Source organism: Microcebus murinus, chromosome 3 (genome assembly GCF_040939455.1).
Source record: "Microcebus murinus isolate Inina chromosome 3, M.murinus_Inina_mat1.0, whole genome shotgun sequence".
Classification (NCBI taxonomy): domain Eukaryota; kingdom Metazoa; phylum Chordata; class Mammalia; order Primates; family Cheirogaleidae; genus Microcebus; species Microcebus murinus.
Genome location: NC_134106.1, coordinates 85886901 through 85914300, shown reverse-complemented (window position 1 = coordinate 85914300; position 27400 = coordinate 85886901). Strand labels below are relative to the sequence as shown.

The 27400-nt window shown below is 37.4% G+C and overlaps 1 protein-coding gene and 1 pseudogene across 3 annotated transcripts in view; one reads left to right on the top strand and one right to left on the bottom strand.

Annotated features, from left to right (window-relative positions):
* Positions 1–27400, bottom strand: part of LIMS1 (LIM zinc finger domain containing 1) — a 134912-nt gene that overhangs the window by 96358 nt on the left and 11154 nt on the right. Inside the window, exon 1 of one of the 3 annotated variants that reach the window (XM_076001080.1) lies at positions 14275–14767. The exons of 1 other annotated variant lie outside the window; for it this stretch is intronic. Coding sequence is in view for 1 of the 2 variants with exons in the window: in XM_076001077.1 (XP_075857192.1) it covers positions 9375–9484 (110 nt within the window). In the remaining variant the exon portion in view is untranslated. Of the gene's footprint in view, positions 1–9374; positions 9523–14274; positions 14768–27400 lie in introns of those variants that run through there. One more of the 3 variants, XM_076001077.1, reaches the window with a different exon arrangement.
* LOC142870405 (uncharacterized) lies at positions 2648–2741 on the top strand (annotated as a pseudogene).

Genomic DNA, 27400 nt, shown 5'->3' with positions numbered 1-27400 from the left:
ATCTATCTATCTACACACACATATATATATTCAATTACCTAGCTGAAAGCTAGCTACAGACTAAGTTTTTCTGAACTTTTCTAGCTGGCTGAGGGCTAACACTGCAGGGAAGGAGGAGTGGTCTTTGCCTCCCTGCCCCTCCACCACAGGACTGCAGAGCCAGTACCTTCAGTCTGGTCCCTCTTCCTCAAGGCTGCCGCTCAGCCCACTCTCAGCGCTGCTGACCACGGGCGGAGCTCTCCCCTGCCCACTGCTCCTGTTCTGTGCTGCCTCCCCAGCACGGCCACGCACCCTCTGTGAATTAAGCCATCACACCATACAGACTACAATTTCTCTGGATGGCTTTCTTTCTCTTCTCTGTTTGTTTGCTTGTGGGAATTCAGGGCCTCATTAGTTTCCTCCCCCACCACCAACCTGCCAGCAACTTCTGGAAAGTTGGTCTCTTCATAGCCAAAGAGACTACAGTACTACTATAATGTCTTGATTTGCTTTCCCCACACAAACATAAATAATAAAACTCCCTCTGGGTCTAGAAAACAAGTTCTCAGTTATTCTTTTTTTTCTCCTCTTCCTCCTCCTTTTCCAAGTTCTCCATAATTCTTGTGAATATATCATACTAGCAAAGTTTTACATATACCTTTCTCCATTTAGTAGTGGCAAACAAGCTAAAAAACCCTTTAGTATTACTTTTCCCCAAAAATAAATGTCTGTGCCCTCTCATCACTCTCTCTCCTTTACCATTAAAAACGGCATGATGGGAAAGGACAGTCTCTTCAACAAATGGTGCTGGGAAAACAGGATGGCCACACGCAAAAGAATGAATCATATACAAAAATCAACTAAAAATGGATTAAAGACCTAAACGTAAGACCCCAAACCATGAAATTCCTGGAAGAAAACATAAGGGAAAGCTGCATGACATTGGAATGGGTAATGATTTCTTGGATATGACACTAAAAGCACAGGCAACAAAAGCAACAATAGATAAATGGGACTACATCAAACTGGAAGCCTTTGTGCATCGAAGGACACATCAGTGTGAAAAGGCAAACTATACGATGGGAGAAATTATTTGCAAATCACGTATCTAATAAGGCTTTAATATCCAGGATACATAAATAACTCCTGTAACTCAAATGAAAAACATTAAAAATGGGCAAATGACTTGAATAGCTATTTTCCAAAGATGATATACAGCCCACAAACATATAAAAAGCTGCTCAACATCACGAATCATCAGAGAAATGCAAATCAAGACCACAATGAGATATCACCTCACACCCATCAGGATGGCTACTATCAAAACAAAACAAAATAAAACAACAGATAATAACAAGTGGGGATGTGGAGAAACCGAAACCTTGTGCATTGTTGGTAGGACTATAAAAATGGTGTGGTTGCTATGGAAAATAGCATGGTTGTTCTTCAAAATATTAATGACAGAACTACCATTTGATCCAGCAATCCTACTTCTTGGTATATATCCAAAATAATGTAAAGCAGGGTCTTGAAGAATTACTTGTACACCCATGTTCACAGCAGCACTACTCATAATAGCCAAGAGGTGAAAGCAACTCAAGTATCCATCAACAGATGAATGGATAACAAAATGTGGTGTGCATAACAATGGAATACTATGCAGCCTTAAAAAGGAAGGAAATCCTGTCATAAATTACAACCTGGATGAACCTTGAGGATATTATGCTAAGTGAAATAAGCCAGTCACGAAAGGACAAATACTGTATGATTTCACCAATATGAGGTATCTAAAGTATAGTAAATCCTCATTCAATGTTATCAATTGGTTCTTGGAAATTGTGACTTTAAGAGAAAGGACATATAATGAAACCAATTGTACCATAGGCTAATTGACATAAATAAGAGTTAAGTTCCTATGGCAAACATCGTCAAACTTTAAATAAAGACCCAAAACACAGTTCTAATACTAAATAGTAAAATAAATGTGAGCTATATATACATTTAAGAAAGATTAATAAAAACAAATGAGATAATTATTTACCCAATTTTTGATGAATCGGTGAGTGACGGCAGTCGTATTGGTTGTGTATTAAAAAAAGGAATAAATATTTGCAAAGAGAAAATTGTAAGGGGCACCTCTTACCACCATAAAGTTCAAAAACAAACAATAACATGGCAGGCTAGCTGAGGACTTTTGTATCACATCGTTTGTTGTCATACATTTGTATGATTAATATATACTTTATGAATTTTTATTTTGCAATAATTTACATTCATTTATTCATTTTCCAACTCAATTATTCTAGTTCAGGGTTGTGGGTGGCTAAAGCCAATGCTGGCAGCTCAGGCTGCAAGGCAGGAACCAACCTTGGACAGGGGACATCCCATCGTAGGATGCACTCACATACACACCCACATTCACTCAGACTGGGACAATTTAGACACATCAATTAACCTAATGTGCACATCTTTGGGATGTGGGAGGAAACTGCAGTACCTGGAGAAAACCCATGAAGACATGGGAGGAATATGCAAACTTCACATAGACTGTGGCTCTAGCCAGGAATCAATTTGTTTCCTCATCAACATTATAACGAAATTATGGTGAATGAAAAGACGACTTTAGAGGATCTGCTATAGTTGAATTTATAGACACAGAAAGTAGAGGATACTTTGGTACTTCATAAGTGTGATAATTGAGCTTTTATGCTCATGTGTGAGATGTGCCTCTCCAACCTTGGCGGCACATTATCCAGTTGATGTGGAGAAAACAAAGTAGAATGGTGATTATCAGGAGCTGGAGGCAAAGAGGGAATTGTTATTCAACTTAACTGGTACAGAGCTTCAGTTCTGTAAGATGAAAAAGCTCTGGAGAACTGTTTTATGACACTAAACGCTATGGAACTATATACTTAAAAATGCTTAAAATGGTAAACTTTTGAGATGTGCGTTTTCTTTTTTCACCTTAATTTTTTTTAAAAAACCAGCATAATATACTTGCAAGAGTATGGGTTAGAGTTTTATAGACACAGGTTTGAAACCCTATCAGCTCTGCCACTTACTGTGTGGCCCTGGGCAATTCACCCTCTGGGAGGCAGTTCCCTCATCTATATAAATGAGGGTATAAATAATATATATCTTAAAAATGATCCGAAGAGTAGATGAGAACTGCTGACATAGAAGACACTCACAGATGGATTCCTTTCCCTGGGGATTACCTCAATACATCACCTTCATCAAAGCACCAAACAGGAATTAAAGGCTTACTGAATCTTGTATTGCTCTAGGCAATTCAATGGGAATGGAATCCACATTTAATCCTCCCAGAAAGTAAAGTAGGTAGGACTATAATCCCCACTTTGCAGATGAGGAAAGCAAAGCAGAGAAGTGGCCTAACATGCCCAGACCTCAAAGTAAGTGGTGGAGGCTGAAAAACTGTGAAACGCTTCATTTTACTGCAAATAGACATGAGACAGAGCTTAAGCAACATGGAAAATATAACCAACGGCATAAAAACAAATCTCAAAAGGGGGCTGCTATGGTTTGAATGTTTGTGTCTTCTCTAAAATTCATGTTGAAACTTAATCCCTAATGTAACAGTATTAAGAAGTGGGGCCTTTAGGAGGTGATTAGGCCATAAGGGCTCTGGCCTCATGGATGGGATTAGTGCCCTATAAAAGGGTTGAAGGAAACTATCTAGCCCCTTTTGCCTTCTGACATGTAAAGACGTAGCATTCAAGGCACCATCTCAGAAGTAGAGACTGGACCCTCATTAGACATCAAAAATGCTTGTGCCTTGTTCTTGGACTTTACAGCCTTCAGAACTGTGAGAAATAAATTTCTGTTATTTAAAAATTACCTAGTCTGTGGTATTTTGTTACTGCAGCAGTAATGGACTAAGACAAGAGTACGACATATAAAACAGACCATAAGGACAGTGTCTCAAGGGTCAATTAAATGATCAGATAGGATCAAGAAAAACAATTTTATATTTATAATTTACATTTCCAAAGACTGATTTAATAGGTCATCTAATCCCCCACCTACCTTTTAAATAGGTTTATTCCCTCATTAAGCATTCATTTTAATATTCAGTTGTTTTTCAAGACAGAATTTTAACTCTAACTCATGATACTGTTTAAGATAATTTACTTCTTACTCCAACTAAGATAGAAAAGAGTTACTTACCACCATCTATGATTACTAAATGACTAAATTATGTGTCAATCATACTTTATCAGAAATCTTTGTTCCTATCAAATTGTAAAGTATCTGCTTTAGTAAATTTCCCAGAAACTGTATCACCTTGGCTATGTCCTAACATGACAACATACTGTAGCAAACTTACACGTATTCCATTTCAAATACCCTATGGGATGTAGACAAGGTATTCAAGAAAGAAAAAAATGTTACCTCGTGGCTTTTAACAGTACCCATGAGTAATAAGGTTGGGTTGAGAGAATCAAGTATTCCAGAGGTCAGCTCAGTTTTGACATAAATGGACTTGGAGAAAGCTCAGAGATCTTGTCCAGTACACATACTTCCTGAAATTATGAGTTTCTTTTAAGGAGCTGGAACAGAGCTCTAGCCCCATTCCCTCCCTCTATCCCTGGGGTAGAGGGACTACAGCACAAAGTGTTCATTATGGATCACTACAACAAACAGGTTCCTTTAGGTTACACTGTGTTATCCACACCCTTATTTTTTTAATATGACATCATTCCCTCACTTCTTTTTGACAACTCTAAATTCGGCTTTACCCCTAACATGATAACATAGTTATAGCAACTTTATATATATTCCACTTCAACTATTCTTTTGGAACTTAATTGTATGTTCAATCTTAATTGTATGCTCAATCTCAATGTGCCAAGCACTGAGCTAACAGGTTTACCTGAGAAGAAGCAAAGCATAAGGGTAAAAGTGACTGGGAAGCAAGACTTAGTTTGGATTATGCCAGCTGATGACCTTGGGACTTGAAGTGCAGCACTGGCTCTCCCCTGAGTCTTGAGACTGGGCCCTACCCTGTGGATCTTAAACTTACCAACCTCTATACTGCTGTGAGTCAATTCCTTGAAATCTCTCTCTCTATTTATCCATATACCAGTATACCTCAGAGATATCGTGGGCTTGGTTCCAGACCAACACAATGAAGCAAATATCACAATAAAGGAAGTCACATGAATTTTTTGGTTTCCCAGTACATACAAAAGTTATGTCTGCATAATCCTATAGTATATTAAGTGTGTAATAGCATTATGTCTAAAAAACACAAAGTACATACCTTATTTAAAAAAATACTTTATTGCTAAAAAAAATGCTAACACAAGTCATAATCTTTTTCCTGGTGAAGGGTCTTGCCTCAATGTTGATGGCTGCTGATTGATCAGGGTGGTGGTTGCTGAAGGATGAGTTGGCTGTGACAATTTCTTAAAATAAGACAACAATGAAGTCTACCAAACTGATCCATTTCTCTGTAGCACGTGATGCTGTCTGACAGCATTTTAGGCACAGAACTTCTTTCAAAATTGTAATCAATTTTCTCAGGCCCTGCTGCTGCTTTATCAACCAAGTTTATGTAATATTCTAAATCTTTTGTTATTTCCTTATGGAAACTGTCGTTCACAGCATCTTCACCGGGAATAGATTTCACTTCAAGAAATAACTTTCTTTGTTTATCCTTAAGAAGCAACTCCTCATTTGTTAATGTCTTATAAGATTGCAGCAATTCAGCCATATCTTAGGCTCCACCTCTCATTCTGGTTCTCTTGCTATTTCTACCACATCTACAGTTACTTCCTCCACTGAAGTCCTGAGCGCCCCTCAAAGTCATCCACGAGGGTTGGACCCAATTTCTTCCAAACTCCTGTTAATGGTGATATTCTGACCTCCTCCTAAGAATCATGAATGTTCTTAACGACCTCTAGAACAGTGAATCCTCTCCTGACAGTTTTCAATTTACTCTGCCCAGATCCATGTGAGAAATCACTATCTATGGCAGTTACAACCTTATGAAATTAATTTCTTGAATAAAAAGACTTGAAAATTGGCCGGGCGCTGTGGCTCACACCTGTAATCCTAGCTCTTTGGGAGGCCGAGGCGGGTGGATCGTTGGAGCTCAGAAGTTCAAGACCAGCCTGAGCAAGAGCCGAGACCCCGTCTCTACTAAAAATAAAAAAAAAAAAAAAACGTTAATTGGCCAACTGAAAATGGAAAAAAAAAAAAAAAAAGACTTGAAAATTGAAATTACTCCTTGATCCAAAGTGGCAGAATGAATGTTATATTAGCTGCATGAAAACAACATCAATCTCCTTGTATATCTCCATCAGAGCTCTTAGGTCACTAGGTACATTGTCAAGGGGCAGTAATGTTTTGAAAGAAATCTACTTTTTCTGCACAGTAGGTTTCAACAATGGGTTTAAAATATTCAGTAAACTATGCTGTAAACAGATGTGCTGTCATCCAGGAATATCTTTGTTCCATTTACAGATTATAGGCAGAGTACATTTAGCATAATTCTTAAGGGCCCTGGGATTTTCAGAATAATAAATGAACATTAGCTTCAACTTAAAGTCACCAGCTGCATTAGCCCCTAATAAGAGAGTCAGCCTGGCTTTTGAAACCAGGCATGGACTTTTCTCAAGCTATTAAAGTCCTAGATAGCATCTCCTTCCAATAGAAGGATGTTTTGTTTACATTATAAATCTGTTGAATGATGTAGCCACCTTGATCAATGATCTTAGCTAGGTCTTCTGGGTATCTTGTTGTAGCTTCTATATCAGCACTTGCTGCTTCACCTTGTACTTTTATGTTATGGAAATGACTTCATTCCTTAAACCTCATAAACAAATATATGCTAGCTTCAAACTCTTCTTCTGCAGCTTCTTCACTTCTCTCAGCTTTCACAGAACTGAAGAGAGTTAGAGACTTGCTCTGGATGAGGCTTTGCCTTAAGGGAATCTTGTGGCTGGTTTGATCTTCTGTCCAGACCTCTCAAACTTTCTCCCTTTCAGCAGTAAGGCTGTTTTACAGTGTGTGTTCACCAGAGCTACACTTTTAATTTCCTTTAAAGAGCCTTTCCTTTGCCTTCACAATTTGGCTGTTTGGCAGAAGAGGCCTAGATTTGGCCTGTCTCGGCTTTCAATATGCTTTCCTCGCTAAATTTAATCATTTCTAGTTTTTTATTTAAAGTGAGACATGCAACTCTTCCTTTCACCTGAACATTTAGAGGCCACTGCGCAGTTATTAGTTAGCCTAATTTCAATTTTGTTGTGACTCAGGCAATGGGAAGACCCAAAGAGAGGGGGAGAGACTGGTGAGTGGCCAGTTCATAGAGCAGTCAGAACACACACACATGTATCAATCCAGTTCACCATCTGAAATAGGCACAGTTTGCAGTGTCCCAAAACAATGACAACAGTAACATGAAAGATCACTGATCACATATCACCATAACAGATATAATAATAATGAAAAGGTTTAAAATATTTTGTGAATTACCAAAATGTGACACAGAGACATAAAGTGAGCACATGCTGTTGGACAAATGGTGCCAACAGACTTACTTGATATAGGGTTGCCACAAACCTTCAATTTGTAACACATGCAGTATCTTCAAAGTGCAATAAAAGGAGGTAGGGGTGTGTGTGGGTATGCGTGTGTATGTACACACATTGCATTTGGTTCTGCCTCTCTGGAGAACTCTTACACAGGTTATTAATTTACCATGTGAGCTTGATCATGTTACTAAACCTCTCTAAAACTCAGTTTGCTCATCTGTAAAATGGGCTAATAAGAGTACCTACTTCATAGGGCGCTTATAAAGATACACTGTGTCAGACCAAGATGCTAACAAACTAAACAGATTGCAAAAGGTCTGATCAAACACAACACTCAGGCTCCCAAACACTACTATATCTAATCACAAAGACTGTATACATCTAAACCAGCAAATTGTCAAAATTTCTTTCACCCAAAGATTAGGAAGTATGGAGCTCTTCTATTCTGTCCAATCTTCTCATTTTCCCCTCAATGATAAGTACACCTCAGAGAATAAAATGCAATGAAGCTCTTCCTCAGGGACAACCCCACTGAGGAGTTTGATGGCGAGGGGATTAGGATGTCTGGAGCAAGTGACATAAAGATGTGCAGGACCAGCCAAGGGTGCTTCTATGATCTGGTATCACGTGAGTCTTTAGAGCAAACATCTAACATTTACCCTGTCAGCACCATTCCCTCTGGATCTGAGCCACACCCTCCAATTTGCAACAGCTAAAGACAAAATATCAACAGAGTGAGTGTCCCCAGAAGGTAACTGACAAATACCAACTCCACAGAGAGTGAGGTCTGTACTTGTATTTGCATTTTGCAGCCAAATGACAAATGCAGCTGCTGTTTTTTTTTTTTTTTCTTACTGAACTACTAGGTTTATTAGGAAAGATGGGGGATCAACCTTTCTGTTGTCTAGCTGGAACCTGAATCAGACTAATTAGCACTGAGCTACAGTGTGTGACAAAACCAACGGTCATTTATCAAAACACATACAGACACAAAAAAGGCATCATTCTGGCCCTACAAAAGCTATCTTTCAGGCAGAAACATCGGTCAAGGAGTTTTTATTAATTCGACAAATACTGAGTGCACTAATAGGCGCTCTTCCAACTGTTATGGATACAATGAACAAAACAGAAAAATCTTTTGTCTTGGTGTTGCTTATGGTATGAAGAGACAGGTGACAACAAAATTTAAATCCATCCATCCATCAATCCAAGGTATGTGTTTGTGTTTAGCAGTGAACAGACAGACACTTATCTTCTAAATGTCAAGAGAAAAGCAAGCAGCGAAGGGTGATCAGGAGTGTGAGAGTGAGAGGGTTGCAATTTCTACTAGGGCAGCTAGGGATATAGGAGGATTCCTTTGAGAAAAGACCCACAGGAGGTGAAGGAATGAGCCCCGTGGCTGTCTCTGGGCAGACCAACAGCTGATGAAAGGCTCTGGGAAGAGAGCATGGCTGGTGAGTGTCAAAAGCAGCTGGGGGAAAAAGAAAAAAAAAAGAAGCTGGGGGCAGATGTGGCTGAAGATAATGAATGAGGGAAGACAGACCTGTAGGAGATGAGGCCAGAGGGTACCAGGAGCCCAGACTGTACTGGTACTGTGGGGCCTTACAGGTCTCACAAAGACTACAGCTTTTCTTCTCGGTAAAATGGAGAACCATTGGAGGGCTCCAAGCAAGACGGACAGGATGTGACTTTGAGTTTTAACAAGATCACTTCGTCAGCTGTGTTAAAAATAGACCCAGGAGGGGAGGACAAGAAGGAGAGCAGGCAGACTAGTTAGGAAGCCAATATGACAGTCCAGAAGAGAGGTGATGGCAACCTCACCATACACTCACTTACCTACTCATTCGACAAGTAACTCGTGGATGCCCACTCTGTGCCTGGACCTCTGCTGGCCCTGGGAACACGGAGTTGAACAACTGCCCCCTCCGAGGGCCCCAGGGAGGCATTCTCTACCACTTCTTCCCCAGGGCAGGAAATGAAGAGGGCCAAGGACTCAGTGGTGGTGGGGATGGAGGCGGGTGATGGGGGCGGGGCTCTATTTGTTCACTGCTAAATCCCCAGCACCTACAACAGTCCCTGGCATAAATATTTGTAGAATTAATGACTGTCAGATAACGGTTTTCAAAGCTGATTTAGTGTCAAACCACTTTATAACTGTTTGCCTGTTTGGTTAAATGCTGATCAACTCACTGAAAATATCATAAAAGGACACATGCCCCCACCCACACATATACACTCCACAAACTTCCCATAAGCACTGATACACACTGAAGAGAGAGAGAGCAACCACATCGAAAGAAAGAATATGTCCAAGTTCACACAGGTTTTGAAGGTGGAAGGTAATAGCATGTTTGAAAATATCAAGAAAAATTTCTTTTAAATGTGAAGAATGTGATCCCTATAAAGAGACCAGATTTCTATCATGCCCTTTCAGAATTATAAAGTTGTTTCTAATATAATACAAAACTAACACGTTTTGCAATATACAATTAACAGTTTTTGGAAGTGAAAGATAGCTATACAATGACAATTAGAAAGTTTTATTTTCTTACTCATATGGAACATAAGTAATTACATACCATAGGCAATTAAAATCATCCCATATTTGCAGACTAAAAAATAAAAAGAGACTTTTTCAATTACATGTAATGTAAATTATTCTAGAATAACACATTTTAGAATTTATTTGAGGTGTTTTAATGTTGCTGAAGACATTTAAAAATTCTCAGGAACCAAATCCCACATTCTGCAGACTAGCATTTCTAATAAACATAGATGTCAAAGATTACCATGATTACTATCATCATAGCTTTCTGAAGAGGCTTTACATGCACACTCTGAATTAAAGCCAATGTCTATGGGTATATAAATTATTCCAAAGAGAATAATTTCTTGGAAGTGATGTTTAGCTACCTTCTCAATCAATGCTGAGAATGGGAATCAGATGCTGCTTTAGACACCTTGGCAGAGTTTCTGCAGTGTTATTTTCCTACCTTTAAATAAGTTCTTAAAAGTCTTTTCAGGCCGGGCGCGGTGGCTCACGCCTGTAATCCTAGCTCTCTGGGAAGCCGAGGCGGGCGGATTGCTCGAGGTCAGGAGTTCGAAACCAGCCTGAGCAAGAGCGAGACCCCGTCTCTACTATAAATACAAAAGAAATTAATTGGCCAACTAATATATAGAGAAAAAATTAGCCGGGCATGGTGGCGCATGCCTGTAGTCCCAGCTACTCGGGAGGCTGAGGCAGGAGGATCGCTGAGCCCCGGAGATTGAGGTTGCTGTGAGCCAGGCTGACGCCATGGCACTCACTCTAGCCTGGGCAACAAAAGTGAGACTCTGTCTCAAAAAAAAAAAAAAAAAAAAAAAAGTCTTTTCAAAGTTAATGTAAAAGGATATTTGTCTCCAGTACACTCTATAGACTATGTCAATTTGACTCCCTCCCACCCCCTGCCTTTTTTTTGGAGACAGAATCTCACTTGTCGTCCCAGGTAGAGTGTAGTGGTGTCATCGTAGCTCACTTCTGGGCTCAAGTGATCCTCCTGCCTCAGCCTCCCAAGTAGCTGGGACTATAGGCATGGACCATGATGCCTGGCTAACTTTTTTTATTTTTAGTAGAGACGGGGTCTCACTCTTGCTCAGGCTGGTCTCGAACTTCTGAGCTCAAGCAATCCTTCCGCTTCAGCCTCCCAGAGTGCTAGGATTATAGGCATGAGCCACTGTGCCTGGCCTCACTAACTCACATTTTTAAAAAGGATGAGAAATGTCAGCACAGCAAAGGCATTTTGAGTGCTATAAAAAATGTACACATCCTCTGGTAAGCTGACAGAACCAATCCTACAATTTTGAGAAAAGAAAGGGCAATCAATTTTAAATCTATGATTTAAATCTAGTATATTTCAGAGATATTATAACAAGAATTCACACAAATGCTTTCTTCAAAATCCTATACTTATAATTTTTTAGGTATCAAATAGTCCAAGGTCATTTCTGTTTGCTAGAAAGTATTAACAGAACTGTAAGATCTTGTATTTTATATCTGTATTTTCTTCTTCATACTTTCAGCCATTTGTTTTTCATAGATCATAAAGATGTCATTGTGCTTATTAGTAAAAATAAACCAATTTGTTCTGAAACACATACACAAAGTTGACATTAACTACCTCATGAATCATTTTCACTCAAATCTTTGAAGCTTTAACTTATAGAATGTATCTATTCCTCTATTTTGATTAAGGAGGATAAAATACAAATCTGATATGATGGTCAGTGTGCTATACAAGGATCAGTTCAGAAGTCCCAAGTTAAAATTACCATGTCCTCTCTATCAGTGAGAAACTATAGTCTCAAGAAAAAAAAGCATAAGTCCATCTTCCAATATATTTCTGAATATATAAATAACAACTCACTTGAAAAAGTGAGTCGAAAAATATCCTTTTCTTCAATTTTCAACAGTTTGGCAATTTCTCAAAGAGTTAAACACAGAATTACCATATGATCCAGCAATTCCACTCCTAGGTATATACCCCAAAAGAAATAAAAGCAAGAACTAAAACAGACACTTGTATACCAGTGTTCAATAGCAGTATTACTCACAATAGCTGAAAGGAGAAAATAACCCCATTAGCAGATAAATGGATAAACAAATGTAATATACACATACAATGGACATACACATTAGTTAGCCATAAAATGGAACACACTTCTGACACATGCTACAACATGGATGAACCTTGAGGACATTATGCCGAGTAAAGTAAGTCAGACACAAAAGTATAAATGTATATGATCCCACTTATATGAGGCAACCAGAATAGGCAAATTTATATAGACAGAAAGTAGAATTGAGGTGACCAGGGGCTGGGGACAAGGGAAAATGGGAGTTACTGTTTAACAGGTACAGAGTTGCTGTTTGACAAGATGAAAAAGTTCTAGAAATAAATAGGGGTGATGGTTGAACATTGTGAATATGAACTTAATGCCATTGAATTGTAACTTAAAAATAATTAAAATGGTAAATTGTATGTTATTTATACTTTACCACAATCAAAAAAGGGAGGGGAAAACAATTGGGAGAATTAAACTGGGGGAAAAAGAGTCAGGTTTTCAAAGCATTTCTAATTCACCTCCACTATTTGATTATTATTATTATTATTTTAATTTTACAGAAGAGGAAACTGAGGTACAAACACCAAATTAGAGGCAAAGCACAAATCAGCACTCCAGCCATGGGCTCTACTGCCTAGGCGACTCTGCAGCCTTGCGGGCATACTCCACAGCGTGGCGTACAACACCTTCTCAGTGCAAGCTTGCCCTCTCTCAGGGCAGTCTCCCAATTCCGCTTTCTTCTCTCATAGCTTTCCTCTCCCTATGCCAACCTTCATATGAACGATTTAATGATCACCACAGGGTAAAAACATAATTCGCAAGTCTAGGAGAAAAAGGTAGAAGCATCTGAAAAAACACATTTTACAGGAGGATCAGCATATACAACATCTTGTGAACAGAGCATCCATTTCCAGGGCTGAGTATATTAGGAAGCTTTCAGCTGTAAGCAATTTTAAAAACCAAAAGTCAAACTAGCATAAACTCATCTCCTCCAGCTACCTGCGTGTCTGGCCACCCCCTGAGATCATTACATTGCGTGTTTGGTCAGGCTGGCTGCCAACTGGGCTCCAGAGTTGAGAGGCCAGCACAATCCTCTCAGCTGCAATGCCACAATGTTGAGTAATGTAGGTGACAAATTATCCTGAGGCATCCAAAAACTAAGAAGCTTTTTACACAAAATGTTTGGCAAAATAATCAATGGTGATAAATAATGTACTCTAGTTGTAATGGCAAGCCATCAAGAGTCTCTTGTATTTTATCACCCCATCTGTATAACGGTTTTTACCTCCAGAATAAAAGATGATACACTTCTTCAGAGAAAGACTATCCTCCATCAACACTAATCAAAGGGACTCCATGCTAAAATCTGAAGGAGGAAGTGAGAGGTCCTTGGGAATCAGAGTGTAGATTCTAGAGGCATGAAGTAGAGTCGTGAGTTGGCCTGGCTCATTCTGAAGAAGAAGGAAGGGCAGTGAGTATCAAGAGAATACACAGGAAATAAGCAATAGCATCTCCGGATTTTCCACAGGATCTCAATACCATCTGGCCATACCCAGAGCTGTCGTTCCTCCCTCACCTCTTCTATCCTTACCTCAGAAGCTGGTGAAACCCTGTAAACACCTGGCAATTTCCGTGGTTTCACAATAACCAGGTCAAAGATCATGATCCCATTTAGCTTGTATGCCTAATGTTAAAAGAAAAAATAAAAAAATAAAAAAAAATAAAAAAAAAAAAAAAAGATCATGATCCCCACCACCGCATGGATTTCCCAGAGAAAGTTTAAAGCCATAAGAAGTGCACTGGATTTGAAATTCCAGGACTGAAGTCTCAATCTCAGCTCCGCCACTTTACTAACCAGCTACATGCCTAGACAAGCATTTCCTGAGGCTCAGTTTGTTCATCTGAAGAGAATGATGATAATCACACCTATCTATAAAGGTTGTGGGGATTAAATAAAATGGCCTTGGAGAAAAGTCTTTGAAACACTACACAAATGTTTGTCACTATCACTCTAAGTTCTCAGAGTGGTGCAAGAGTATTCTCCGGTTTCTCCAAGTTCCAGAAGCCTCTGTAATTCTGACAAATTCTGCCCATTCTGATTGAAAGGGATTTGGCTCGTGACTCCTCCACATACCATAAATGAGCATCAGAGTCCTTGGCAGCAGTTCTGGTGGTGTGCGGCCCGAAGTCAGGTCCCACGAGATTCTGGGAAGGCTGGGATGGATCTGCACTAGCCTGCAATTTGGAATTTCCTGTTCCTTAGCAGGTTATGACACAAATCAGTATGGTTTACAGAGTGAGGGATTGTCTTTCTGAGCAGGGACACCACCACAAAATTGTAACGTCAATGCAAACTGTCATTATTTGTAATGAAAGAGAACTGGATAGTTCTCTGAGTCTCCTCTAACATTTTGGGATTTCATGATCCTGAGTCTTGCCTCAGAGAAACTTTAGCCCAGATTCCACTGCTGACAAAGCCTCTATTATGGCCCCCATTGAATCCTGCCAACTATTAGCCACTGTCCTCAACTGGCTCTCTACATTTATATAATAGTTAACATGGGCCATTTGCTTCAATCATGGAGCAATGATTTTTAAAAAGAACCAAAAGTTAAAAGCACTTAAATGGCCGTGAGCCCAGAAAGGGCTCCTTCAGAAGGAATTTACTCAGTCAGGCTGCACTTGGGCAGGTTGAACCTTACAAAGTGTGTCTGGGAAAGCAGGGAGGTCCAATAGAAAGTAGCAGCATATTCTCTCATTGGAAGGATGAGGCTCACATGAATTATAACTCTTCTGATGGTTTCCCTTAACAGCCTATCAGTGCAAGCAGTGATTTCTGATGCTCAGGTACATTCAGGGCCCACTTGATTAAACTAGCTTTATTTTTTCATTAGACATGGAATTCAAATGTCCATTAACTTGTGACTGAATTAAGAAAATGTGGTATATCTGTACAGCAGAATACTACTCAACAATATAAAGGAACTATTGATAAAAGCTACAACATGGTAGAACCTCAAAAACATTATGGCAAGTAAAAGAAGTCAAATGCTAAAGACTACATTACACATAATTCTTTGTATACGGAATGTCCAGAAAAGCCAGATTTATTCAATAGAAAGCAAATCATTGTTTGCCTAGGACTGAGGGTGAGAGACATGGAAGAATAAATTTTGGGGGTGATAGAAATATTTTTCAAACAGCATTGTTATGACTGTACAATTCTATAAATATATTTAAAAAACCTTTTACACTTACAACAGGTGAGTTTTATGGTATGTTCATTGCACTTCAATAAAGCTGTGTTTTAAAAAAAGCACTTTTTATTATTCCTAGCCATTTTATGCTTAAATATTATAAAGTCATAATCATACCATATTTATAATTTCATATACTGCTTTTCTTATTAACAATGAAAAATGATCATGATGTAATATTATAAAGCTTTAATAAGTATCATTTTAAATATCGCATAATTTCACTGTTTTAGAATATCATCACGCATTTTAAACAATCTTCTATTATTATTTATGCAATTTCTAACTTTCTGCTAGCATAAATAAAGCTGCCAAAATCTTTTCACACCAAGTTTTCTCTACACATTCTTAGGTTTGATTAACAGAAGTGGAAATTGTGCATTGCAAATTATAAATCATTTCAGACTTGATATAAACTGCCAAATTCTTTTACTGATAGATTTTATCAATTTGCCCTTCCTTCTAATAATTAGCTTTTTGTTATTCTTTCCCGTTTATTCTTCCCAAGAAACTTCAGGACAACTCTGTTCATTTTACCAAAAGAATTCCACCTGGAATTCTGATCAATAATATTGAAGCTATATATTAATATGGAAAGTAAAAGAAGTTAATATTTGATCTAAGAGATTGAACCCACCAATCACCTGAAAGCTTCATTTATCTAGACTATAGCATCTTCCTATGTCAAATAACTATTCCTGGCCGGGCGCTGTGGCTCACGCCTGTAATCCTAGCTCTTGGGAGGCCGAGGTGGGTGGATTGCTCAAGGTCAGGAGTTCAAAACCAGCCTGAGCAAGAGCGAGACCCCGTCTCTACTATAAATAGAAAGAAATTAATTGGCCAACTGATATATATATAAAAAAATTAGCCGGGCATAGTGGCGCATGCCTGTAGTCCCAGCTACTCGGGAGGCTGAGGCAGAAGGATCACTGCAGCCCAGGAGTTTGAGGTTGCTGTGAGCTAGGCTGACGCCACGGCACTCACTCTAGCCTGGACAACAAAGCGAGACTCTGTCTCCAAAAAAAAAAAAAAAAAAAAAAAAAATAACTATTCCTGCGTTGACGCCCTAAGAAATACATACAGTATTACTAAAATTATTATTGAAATAATCCAAGTCTAATTTAATGCCAACTGAAAGGTACCTTACTAGCATCTATCCATATACTATTTTGTAGCAATATTGAAAGAAATATACTTCACTGAACCAAACAAAAAACCGTATAGACCAAATTAAATGTATTGCATCATTATTCATTTGACAAATATTTACTGAGGCCTATTATGTGCCATGTATTGATACATGAGTGTGGGATACATAAATACTTCAAAAAGCATAAAAAGCATTTTGTAGAAAAAAGCTAACTTCTTAAAACTTAACCTCTTACCAAAATTTATCTAAAAAATCCAACCTTACATTTTGACTTCATCCTATTTGTGCAGCTAATCTCTAGCAAAGTGTTATCCTGGAAAGCATAATTAACCATGACAGAGCAAAATAAAACTTCATTTCTAAAAAGTTCCCAAGCTTTACATCCTTGGGAGTTCCCATCACCCTCCATATTCCAGAAACTATCACCACAACTTCCTTCATAGAAAGCATTTTAACTGACCAAGCACATCATCAAAAAGAGATGTGGGGTTTTTTTTCTTTCTTCCTTTTAAAAATCAAAAGGGCTCAAGTTTGGAAAACTCTTCTTTTTAAGTCTGTTCCCACGGTCTCAAAAATGACCCACTGGGAAAAAGACTGACCTCTGAAATTTTGAGGAATAACTGGACCTTTTTTGTGTTTGTCAAACTCAATAGAGAGCTTTGTATTAAAATTAAGTAAAATTAAGCATCACTTTTTATACTTCATCAATGTCTCTTGTGGTCTGAATACCACTCCCAAAGGGAAAGCACCTGACAAGTACTAGAAAACCCAAATCTAAAATAAAGTAGTTTTCATACAGTATAAAACATACACATATTCATGGTTAAAACATTCTATTGCAAAGCATAAAGCGGCTGCCTTAAACAGACATCTGCAGATGTTTTATGCTTTGTACAGATTTGGCAAAGGTCCAAAAAACAAAAAAATGTCCTCATTTCCTGATGTGGGTTAGCCGGAATTAAAAAAAAATGAAAAAGCACATTAAGTCCAGAAACCATTAAATTATTAATATTTCAGAAATTACCCTCACATCCACCCCAAAGTTACAGTATTGTAATTCTGGGTCATCTTATAAATAAGATAACCTACTGTCCTACACATAAATCTTTTCAAAAATTTTAACCACATTTTTTTCATGATTATCCTCAGTCATATATATATGACTTGAAATGGGCTAAGTACAAACACAACTTCCCAGATTCCACAGAGCTAGTCACAAAGCTCTTACTTTCCTGGACTCATTGTTAAAAAGAGAAAAACCAGCTTCTAGCAATGTTTACCATGGTTTTATGACTATTATAAAAATATCACTACCCACATTTCTAAAACAAAAGACTGCTCATTTGATGGATGAATCACTCCACCTCTAGATTCTATGGAAAACTACTTTGTATTCCCTAAAACATCCTTCACTCTGACAAAGTCTATATTGTATTTCAAAGAAAGAACTACTCTGACAGCAACCCATTAAAACCCAAGGGAACCAACATATTCTAAGGCGATGACCTTAACTGATATTTTGAGCATCATTTCCCTACACACTCTCTGAATGACAAAACTGGAGAGTAGTGGATGAATATTTGTCTTGCTCTAAAACTTCCCATTAGTATAAGAGAGAGAGGTGTTCAACACAAACACAAACCTGAGGAGCCAGGCTAAATTTTAACCTATATTTATATGCTTTAGTTTGTAGGACAAAGAATAAAGTTAAACTGGATAGAAGATGTAAGTCAAATTGCCAATGGCCCATTCTGGATAATTACCAGCTTAGCACATGTCATGTTTACCTGACTCTTTCTGCATGTCTCGTAAGCTTAGGTCTGAGAGAACTACAACGCAAGAGGGTGTCCAACCTCTTTGAGCCAGCAGTTGGGAAGCTAACCTGTGCTGGAGATACTCTTGCCATCATGTTCTAAGAGTTTGAAAAGGAAAGACATCAAATGTGACCTCTGCCCTACACTGTTCTTCAGTGAAGTATAGAAAGCACAGGCTATTCCCAAAGATGTCCTGCCTGGTCATCCAGTACCCTGAAATATGACTTGGCCTACTTCCCAGCACCTTAAAGTTTAACTACACTATCATTAAGTATGGAAGCACACCAGTCTTGAGTTAAAGTCAAAGTCTAACTGCTACTTTGTAACCCATAGGGTCAGGGAAAAACTATTCAAAATTTATATTCAATTTAAATTTAACTTCAACCACAACTCCATTTAATGAACTCCATCATCCTTTCTTCTTGCAATGAAATCAGAATTCTTTACCAGTCATTTTTTCCTCAGCCACAGACTATGTGACCCATAATTGGGTCACAGGGACACAATTATAGTCTGAGAGACAATTACTGAAATGAAAAATATTATAATTCAAACACATGCATTGTTAAGAGAAACTTTATTCTCCTTCAAAAAGTTTGAACACTATTAATCATCTGAAAGGATTTAAAAAAAAAAAAGAAAAAAATTTAAAATATATAGACACCATTAACAACCAAATGATTTACAGGTGGTCTTCAAGTCTCCATAAGTAACTTTGCCCTTTAGAGATTATTTTCCTTTTATTTTCCTTCCATAGCTTTCAATGAACTCTACATTTTAACATAGAACTATTTATACCACTACCTTAACAAAAGGGTCACCCGGATTAAAGACAAGTTTTCTAGAGAATAGATAGCTAGGCTCTGCTGGTTCATGTCTAAATGAATCAAACATTAACTTCCTCCCTGAATGGAGTAACAATCACCAAATGTACAGGGATCACTTTATGTGAGTAGGAAGTTATTCCCACTCCAGTAGACTTCCAGGAAGTATGGATGCCATGCAAACCAGAGGAGCTAATATAACAACAGGGAGACAGCCTGAGAGCAAGGGAAAATCACTAGTTCAAGTGGGAAAAGGTGGCACCCCAACTCTAATTTTGAAGCACTTTGAAAACCATACGAAAGTAAAGGATCATGTAGACATCATGGACAATGTACTTTTTAAAGCACAGATTCTATATACACTATTATATAAAAGTGGTATAGAAGGCAATACGCATATTATTGAGTAGGTGACTAGATCGGATTACACTATAACAAACATAAAAGTCATCTGTAATCTGTCAAATTGTATGATCAGATTACTGAACAGTCAGTAGTACTTCTCTTTTTAGAAGTACTGCAGCTAAGATATGAAATGGCTTAAATATTAATAACAATTAGAATATCACCATCTTACAAATCCTCTTATGAATTAACAATGATCTAGACTGAAAACCTAGATATAAGACTGTGGGCAAAATAAGGCCCAGAGGCCAAACGAGCCTGTGCCTGCTTTTGTACAGCCTGTGAGCTAAAGTAGTTCTTACATTTTCACATTTAGTAAGGAAGTCTTTACTTCTCCATTTTTAGTAATAAAAAAACATATATAATAATGGTAAACACAAAGAGTTCTTAATGTGCTGGGCACTGTTCTAAAAGTTTTACACATAGTAACTTGTTTAACACTATGACAACCATGCAAGATGAGTAACTACTATCATCTTCATTTCACACATGGAGCAGAGAGAAGTCAGGCAACTGCCACCAGATAAGAAGCTGGGATTTGAGTGCAGACAATTTAGCTCCAGACTCAACGCACTCAACCTCTACGTGTGCTGTTTCCCATTTGTAATATTCAATCAACATAGACCAGTGACAACATGTGGCTCTTTCACACGTTTTAATAAGGTGGAACTGGTAACGGAACAATTTAGTCCAAAGCACCAAGCACTCCAAGTGAAAAACCATTATCCTTGGAGTCACGTTACTAGAATTCATCTCCAGCTCCTCCCAGTTGGCTTTGCACCCTATGAGTACATCTTTTAAATTTCCAATCTCTAATTCTTAATGTGAAAATAAGAACATTCATATTTACTCCAGCTCATTTACTTATTGAGCACCTAATATATGCTAGGCATTATTAATAGATATTGGAACATAAAAGTGAATAGGGTAAAATCACCTCCCTTAAGGGATTCAGTAAAAATCAGGAATTATCTGGGAAAATTACACTGGCATTATAAATTGATAAAATTTTCAATGGGGCATAGGTGGGAAGAAGCTGTTGACATTTTGGGAAAATATGCATTTTTAAATGAAATATTTTATTTTGAGATCACTGTAAATTCACATGCAGTTCTAAGAAACAATACAGAGAGATCCTATGTACTTTACCCAGTTTCTCCCAATAGTAACATCTCCAAAAAACTAAAGTACAATATCATATCATGATATTGACATTGATACAGTGAAGATACATAAAAGTTCCATCATAAGGATCCCTACTTCCCTTCTACACTTTCCCCCCAGCCCCATTCCCTCTTAACCCCTGGCAACTACTAATGTTTCTCATGTATAATTTTGTCATTTAAAGAATGTTATATAAATGGAATCAAACTGTGATATTTTAAGATTGGTTTTATTTTTTTCACTCAGCATAATGCCCTTCAGATCCATCCAAGTGATACTGTTGCACATATCAACAGTTCAATCCTTATTATTGCTAACTGGTATTCCATGATATGGATGTTTAACCATTTAACAAGTCTTTGTTTAACCACTAACCTGCTGAGGGGCATTTGGGCTGTCTCTAGTATTTGGTATTAAGAATAAAGTTACTATGAACATTCATTTGCATGGTTTTGTGTGCATGTGTCTTTATTTCTCTGGGATAAATGATCAGCAGTGTGACTGCTAGGTCAAGTTGCATGGTGTTTTGTTTTGTTTTTTTTTAAGAAACTGCCAACTGTTATCTGAAGTGGCTGTATGATTTTACATTCCAACAAGAAATGAGTGAGTGATCTAATTCCTAACATATTCACTGGTTCCAAGAATTAGCATGAAATCTCTGGGGGCCCATTAATCTGTCTACGACATCCTTTTTTAAAAACATCATGAATGAGTACTAAATTTTATCAAATGTTTTTTCTGCACTGATATGTGAATTTTCTTCTTTAGCCAGTTGATATGGTAGATTACAATGACTTTCAAATGTTGAACCAGCTTTGCATTCCTATAATAAACTTCACTTTGTCACAGTGCATAATTCTTTTTATATATGGTTGAACTGTATTTGATAACATTTAAAAAATGTTTGCATCTACATTGATGAAGGATATTGGCCTGTTGGTTTCTTTTTTTGTACTTTTTGTCTGCTTTTGGTATCTGGATAATACAAGCTTTACAAAATGAATTAGGAAGTGTTCCCTCCTATTCTATTTTCTGAAAGAGATTGTGTACAACTGGTATTAATTCTTCCTTAAATGTTTGGTAGACTTCTGTGAAACCATGTGGACCTGGAAATTTCCTTCTTAGGAATCTTTTAAATTTAATTTCCTTAAGTTATATAGAGCTATTCAAATGACATATTTTGTGGTGGGTAAGTTGTGGTAAATTATGCTTTTTAAACAATTGTTCCATTTCATCTAGGTTGTCAAGTTTATACACATATAGTTATATTTATAGTATTGCTTTATTAACCCTTTAATGTCTACAGGGTGGTGATATCCCCTGCTTAATTCTTGAGACTGGTGATTTGTATTTTCTTTTTTTCCCCCTTTGTCACTCTTGTTAAAGGTTTGCCAATTTCACTGATCTTTTCAAAGAACCAGCTCTTTGTTTCATTAATTTTTAAAATAGTTCTATTTTTAATTTCATTAATTTCTGCTATTATTTCCTTCCTTCTGCTTGCTTTGGAGTTATTCCCTCTTATTTGTCTAGGTTTGTAAGATGGGAGCTTTGATTATTGATTTGCGACTTTTCTTTTTAATGAATTTAGCACTATAAAATTCCCTTTCAGCACTGCTTCAGCTATGGCCTATAAATTTTGGTATGTTATATTTTCATTTTCATTCAGTTCATTGTATTTATTTTCTCTCAGACTTCTTCTCTGATTGAAGAATTATTTATAAGTGTACTGTAAATTTCCAATTGTTTGGAGATTTTCCTGTTATCTTTTGGTTACTGATTTCTAGTTTGATTCCACTGTAGTCAAAGAATGTACTCTATAAATTTCAATTCTTTCAAATTTGTTGAGGTTTAAGGCCCAGAATATAGCCTATCTTGGTATATGTTTCATGGAAACCTAAGAAGAATGTGGGCTGGGCACAGTGGCTCACGCCTGTAATCCTAGCACTGTAAGAGGCCAAGGCGGGAGGATCACTCAAGGTTAGGAGTTTGAAATCAGCCTGAGCAAGAGTGAGACCTCGTCTCTACTAAAAATAGAAAGAAAATAATTAACCAACTAAAAATATATAGAAAAAATTAGCCGGGCATGGTGGCACATGCCTGTAGTCCCAGCTACTCGGGAGACTGAGGCAGGAGGATTGCCTGAGCCCAGGAGTTTGAGGTTGCTATGAGGTAGGCAGACACCAGGGCACTCCAGCCTGGGCAACACAGTGAGACCCTGTCTCAAAAAAACAAAAGAAGAATGTGTATTCTGCTGTTGTTGGGTGGACTGTCCTGTGAATGTCTATTAGAGCCTATTGGTTAGTGGTTTTGTTGAGTTCTTCTATATTCTTGCTGATTTTCTGTCTAGTTGTTCTACTAATTGGTGAAAGAGAGGTACTGAAGTCTCCAATTACAATTGTGGTTTTCTTTATGTCTCTCTTCAGTTCTACCAGTTTATGCTTCTCATGTTTTGTAGCTCTGTTGTTTGGTGCATGCATATTTAGCATTGTTATGTCTTCTTGGTGAAGTGTTCTTTTATCATTATATGATATCCTTCTTTGTCTCTGGTAATTTAATTTGCTCTGCAGTCTACCTGATATCTATATTAATAGCTATTGATATCAATAGTCACTCTTTATTTCCTTTGATTGATATTTGCATAATGTATCATTTTCCATCCTTTTACTTTCAATCTGCCTATATCACTATATTTGACATGAGCTTCTTGTAGACAGCATATAGTTAGGTCATTTTAAAAATCTAAACTACCAAACTCTTTTAACTGGTGTATTTAGCCCATTTACATTTAATGTAATTATTAATATGTTAGGGCTTAGGTCAGCCATTTTATTTCATTTTTTTCTATTTATTCTCTGTTTTCTGTTTCTATTTTCTTTTCCCTGCTTTCCTGTAGGTTAAACATTTTTTAGAATTCAGAATTTTGATTTATCAATAGTTTTGAGTGTTTCTCTTTGAATAGCTTTTTTTGTTTGAATAACTTTTTAATAGTTGCTTTAGATATAAGATTATATACATGCATTAATAACCTAGTCATTGTTTTACCAGTTTAAGTGAAGTATAGAAACCTTAACTCACTGTACATCTCTTTGTCCCTCTTGTTTATAATTGTCTTCTATTTCTTTGCTAAGGCTTTCTATTTCTTCCTTTGTTTCAAGATATCATGACTGCTTTAATTCTAACATTTCATCATCTTGGTGCTGGTATCTATTTATTTTTTTGTAATTTACTTTATGATCTTCCTGGTTCTTGATGTGTTAAATGGTTTTCTAATGAAAACTGGACATTTTTGTATTATGATATGATACGGGATCTTATCTGGCTTCTCTGGCAGGGGAGCTGGCTCGTTGCTGCCACATGGAGATAGAGGTCCAGGTTCCCCACTTTGCCTCACTGACACGCAATACAGGGACTCGTCATTACTGTTGGCTGAGGTGAGAGTTCTTATTCCCCACAACACCTCCACTGACGTTGTGATGATGACAAGGGGCAGTCATTACTGGCCAATAGGATGAAAATCTTGGCTCCCTACTTGGCCTTCCCTGACACCATCCTGACAGGGCTGCTGGGGTGTCATGTTACAGCCTGGTGAGGGAGAAAGTCTAGGCTCACCAACTGGACACTGCTGGCATGCGTAGGGATGGGGCCACAGTATTTTCTTGGCATTTGATTGGAGTACAGCATTTATTCTCTAACCTATTCTTGTCTCACTAGACTGTCTTTCCTGTCTTTTGGCTAGAGAAAGCAGTCTATTGTTGGGGCTCTTTTTGTCTGTACCTATTGGCATTCCAAACTACTAGATTCTTCAGCTCCTAGTCTGGGATATATAAGGATATATATGGTCAAAGAACACCCACCACCCTGCTGTTCATCATGTCCCACGGCCCCCAGCCAGTCTGCTTTCTTCCCTCTACCTTTTGGACTCTTACATTTGTTTTATACATAAGGCCCAATATTTTTTGTTCATGGTGTGGCTGTAAAAGTTAGATTCAGTATATAAAACAATATCTTTAAAGTATTTGTGTGAAAGTAGGTAATTAATAAAAGATAGTTAAGACCACAAAAGTTTTCAAAAGAGTGGCCTGGCAGGAAAATGAAATTAACTAAACAAGGATGCTGAAATATCATTTGAATTTCTTCCCAATGTTTTATGGATGTTGGGTCTCTGCCACCAGTCTATAATATACTATATAGTCTAGTTAAAAGCCTGTGAAATTGAAAAGAAAATCCCAAGGTAAGTAACAGCTGCTACACATGAGAAGGAATCAGTGGAAGAACTTCAGAAGCATGAATAATTAAAGCAAAAGAACACCCTCAAAAGAAAACACCAGCTCTCTAGCAATGGATACCAATCAAAATCAGAACATTGAAATAACAGATAAAAAATTTTGAGCATGGATTGTAAGGAAACTCAATGAAAATGCAAGATAAAATGGAAACCCGACACAAAGAAACCACAAAAAGAATGCAGGAAACAAATGAAAAAATTGACTAAAGAAATTGAAATATTAACAAAAAAAATCAAACAAATTCTGGAAATGAAAAATTCATTTAAGGAATTACAAAAAAACACAGTGGAAAGTCTGAAAAATAGGTTAGATCAGACAAAGAATCTCAGAGCTTGAAGACAATACCTCTGAATTAAAAACAAATCAGTTAATAAGAGCAGAGAAATAAGAGAAAAGAGTAAAGCCTACAAGAAATATGGGATTATGTAAAGAGATCTAACATAAGAATCATAGACATCCCTGAGGGTGAAGAAGAAAACACACAAGGGTTGGATAATCTACTTGAGAGAATAACTGAGGAAAATTTTCCTGGCCATACTAGAATCTAGATATCCAAGTATAAGACGTTCAAAAGGCTCCTGGAAGATTCATCACAAAGAGGAAAACACGACAAATAGTCATCAGACTGGCCAAAATAAACATGAAAGAGGCCCTCCTATAAGCCATAAGGCGAAGGCAGTAGATAACTTATAAAGGAAAACCCATCAGACTAACTGCAGATTTCTCAACTGAGACCTCAGAAGCCAGAAGAGACTGGAGCCCCATTCGCAGTCTTCTCAAACAGAATAATGCTCAGCCTAGAATTTGGTATCCTGCAAAACTAAGTTTCATATATAAGAAGGAAATAAAGTCTTTCTCAAACTAGCAAACACTGAGGGAATTTGCCAAAACAAGACCTGTCCTGCAGGGAGTATGCAGAACTGTGTTACACAGATCAGCACAATAGACACTCACCAATGTAAAATCACCCAAAAGCTAACAGCCAAAGGCCAGATCCCATAATGGCTCAAGAGATAAAAGAAAGCAACAAAGTTCTATTCAACATGATGACAGAAATCCACCTCACTTATCAAGTCTTTCAATAAATGTGAATGGCTTGAATTGCCCACTGAAGAGACATAGGCTGACCAAATGAATAAATATGCACAAGCCAAGTATCTCCTGTCTTCAGAAAACTCATCTAACCCACAAGGACTCATTCAGACTCAAGGTGAAGGGATGGAAAACAATATTCCACACAAATGGAAGCCAAAAGAAAGTTGCTGTAGCAGTTCTCATTTCAGATCTTAGTCTTCAACAAAAATAATGAAAGACAAAAATGGTCATTATATAATGGTAAAGGGAAAATTCAACAAGACATAACAGTTCTAAATATTTATGCACTCAACACAGGTGGGCCCAGATTCATAAAGCAAATCCTAATTGATCTAAACAAAATGATAAACAACAGCACTGCATTAGCTGGGGACTTTAACACCCCACTGATAGAACAGGAGAGATCTTCCAAACAGAAAATAAACAAAGAAACAATGAACTTCTGTATCTTTGTTTACAGAACTCTAGAACAAATGGGTCTAACAGATATTTATAGAACTTTCTACCCCAAAATACTGAGTATACAATCTTCTCCTCAGCTCATGGGACATTCCCTAAGATTGACCACATCCTTGGCCACAGAAACATGACTCAACAAATTTTTAAAAAATAGAAATTATACCATGCATCTTCTCAGGCCACAGTGGAATAAAATTAGAAATAAACTCCAACAGAAACACTTATACCTACATAAAGTCACAGAAACTAAACAACATCCTGCTGAACGATTATTGGGTCAAGGAGGAAATTAAGATGGAAATCAAAAGATTCTTCAAACTAAATGATACAAGGGACACAAGTTATCAAAATATGTGGGACACAGCTAAGTAAGTCCTGAGAGGAAAATTCATAGCCTGAAATGCCTAAATCCAAAAGACAGAAAGATAACAAATCAAATCTACTAAACTGTCTCAAAGAACTGGAAAAAGAGGAGCAAATCAATCCCAAAACCAGCAGAAGAAAAGATATAACCAAGATCAGAGCAGAACTAAATGAAATCAATAATAAATGAACTATATGAAACAAAAGCTGGTTCAATGAAAAGATAAAATTGACACACCTCTCAATAGATTAACCAGAAGCAAATAAGGAATGAAAAAGGAGAAATTAGAAGTGATACCACAGAAATACAAATTATCATTTGTAACTACTATAAAAATCTCTATGTACATACACCTGAAAACATGGAGGAAATGCACAAATTCTTAGAAACAGACAACCTACCAGGGCTCCATCAGGAAGAATCAGAACTCCAAAATAGACCA